The 2,013-nt window shown below is 50.0% G+C and overlaps 1 protein-coding gene across 1 annotated transcript; it reads left to right on the forward strand.

Moving 5' to 3' along the window:
* Positions 1–211: 211 nt before the first annotated feature.
* Positions 212–652, forward strand: LOC142559342 (uncharacterized). Its single transcript, XM_075670955.1, has 2 exons — positions 212–367; positions 431–652. The coding sequence occupies exons 1-2, from the start codon at positions 212–214 to the stop codon at positions 650–652; spliced, it is 378 nt and encodes a 125-aa protein (XP_075527070.1).
* Positions 653–2,013: the final 1,361 nt, after the last annotated feature.

Here is a 2,013-nt window from a genome sequence, read left to right on the forward strand (position 1 = left end):
GCTGCCACCGCTGCATCTCACACCCGGCGTACCTGTGCTCGCGCTACAGGCACTCTACGAGGCTGTCTTTGTCCGAGATAGAGAAGAGCCAACCCACGCGCAGGCGATCAGAAGTTTGTGCGATGCTGGCTTCTCCTTCCACGAGCTGTAGCGGGTCCTGTGCCGCGGAAGACGCTGCAGTGTGCCCGGGCCGGACGGGGTCACGCACCAGATGCTGGGCAACCTGGACAACAATCAGCGTCATCCGCCGCTCGACGCGTACAACGGCGTCATGCGCAGCGGCTGCCTCTTGGATCATTGGCGCCACACGATTAACGTGCCGCTCCTGAAGCGTGGCAAGCCACCACGCGACATCATCTCTTACAGGGTGATATCACTCACGTCGATTTCTGGCAAAACTATGGAAGCCATGGCCCTCTCGTGGCTGTAGTGGATCGCGCAGACTAGTGCTGCCCTGCCCCCTGAACAGTGTGGCTTCCGAGCACACCACTCCACGGCTGACTGCCTTGCCGTCGTTGGGGGCACGCTCGAGCAAGCTAGACTCGATGGGGAAGCCGCTTTCCTCTTGCTTCTCGACATGCAGGCTGCTTTCGATTCTCTGCCCCACGAGACCTTCCTGGCTTCAGTGCACGCGTTTGGCGTGGTGGATTAGCTCCTGGTGTATATTCATCATCAGGCTGGTTACGCCCACTGCAGGGCAAAGACCTCTCCCACACTACGACAACTACCACGGTCATATACTAATTGTGGCCGTGTTGTCCCTGCAAACTTTTTAATCTCATCCACCCACCCTAACTTTCTGTCACCCTCTGCTACGCTTCCTTTTCCCTTGGAATCCACTCCGTAACCCTTAATGACCATCGATTATCTTCCCTCCACATTACATGTCCTGCCCATGCACATTTCTTTTTCTTGATTTCAACTAAGATATCATTACCTTGCGTTTGTTCCCTCACCCAACCTGCTCTTTTCTTATCCCCTAACGTTACACCCACCATTCTTCTTTCCATAGCTCGTTGCGTCGTCCTCAATTTACGCAGAACCCTTTTCGTAAGCCTTGTGGGATGTCATGGATGGAACTTGTGGGATGTCAAATTCCTCTAGACTATTCCCTCTTGCATTATTGTCGTGAGTGCCACTGGTAATGTATACATCTCTATAGAACTCCTCAGCCATTTGAACTATCTTATCAATATTAGTAATGGTATTGCCGGCTTTGTCTGTTAGCGCATACATCTGATTCTTGCCTATTCCTAGCTCCTTCTTCACTACTTTTAGGCTTCCTATGTTCCTGAGAGCATGTTCAATTGCATCCATGTTATACTTCCTCATGTCAGCTGTCTTACGCTTGCTGATTACCTTGGAAAGTATTGCCAGTTCTATTCTAGCTGTAGGATTAGAGGCTTTCATACATTCGCATTTCTTGATCAGATCTTTCATCTCCTGCGATAGCTTACTGGTATCCTGTCTAGCGAAGTTACCACCGACTTCTATTGCATACTACTTAATAGTGTCCATAAGACTCGTTCATTGCTTCAACGCTAAGGACCTCTTACTGAGTGAAAGCCGAATACGTGTTCTGTAGCTTGATGCGGAATTCCTCTATTTTCCCTCTTACCGCTAACGCATTGATCGGCTTCTTATGCAGCAGTTTCTTCCGTTCCGTCCTCAAGTCTAGGCTAATTCGAATTCTAACCATCCTACGGTCACTGCAGCGCCCCTTCCCGAGCACATCCTCATTTTGTATGATGCAAGGCTGAGCGCAGAGTATGAAGTCTATTTCATTTCTAGTCTCGCCATTCGGGCTCCTCCACGTCCACATTCGGCTGTCCCGCTTGCTGAAGAAGGTATTTATGAGCCGCATATTATTCTGCTTTGCAAACTCTACTAATAAACGTCCCCTGCTATTGCTAGAACCTATGCCATATTCCCCCACTGACTTGTCTGCAGCCTGCTCCTTGCCTACCTTGAAATTGAGGACGCCCAGCAGTAGAATGCATTTTGTTTTGACTT

This window comes from Dermacentor variabilis, chromosome 10, assembly GCF_050947875.1.
Source record: "Dermacentor variabilis isolate Ectoservices chromosome 10, ASM5094787v1, whole genome shotgun sequence".
Lineage (NCBI taxonomy): Eukaryota > Metazoa > Arthropoda > Arachnida > Ixodida > Ixodidae > Dermacentor > Dermacentor variabilis.

Bases quoted from the DNA above. Each gene is read 5' to 3' on its own strand.
- LOC142559342 (XM_075670955.1), top strand. From the start codon at position 212: ATGCTGGGCAACCTGGACAACAATCAGCGTCATCCGCCGCTCGACGCG. The intron at 368-430 runs GTGATATCACTC...TCGTGGCTGTAG, and splicing joins GCGACATCATCTCTTACAGG to TGGATCGCGCAGACTAGTGC.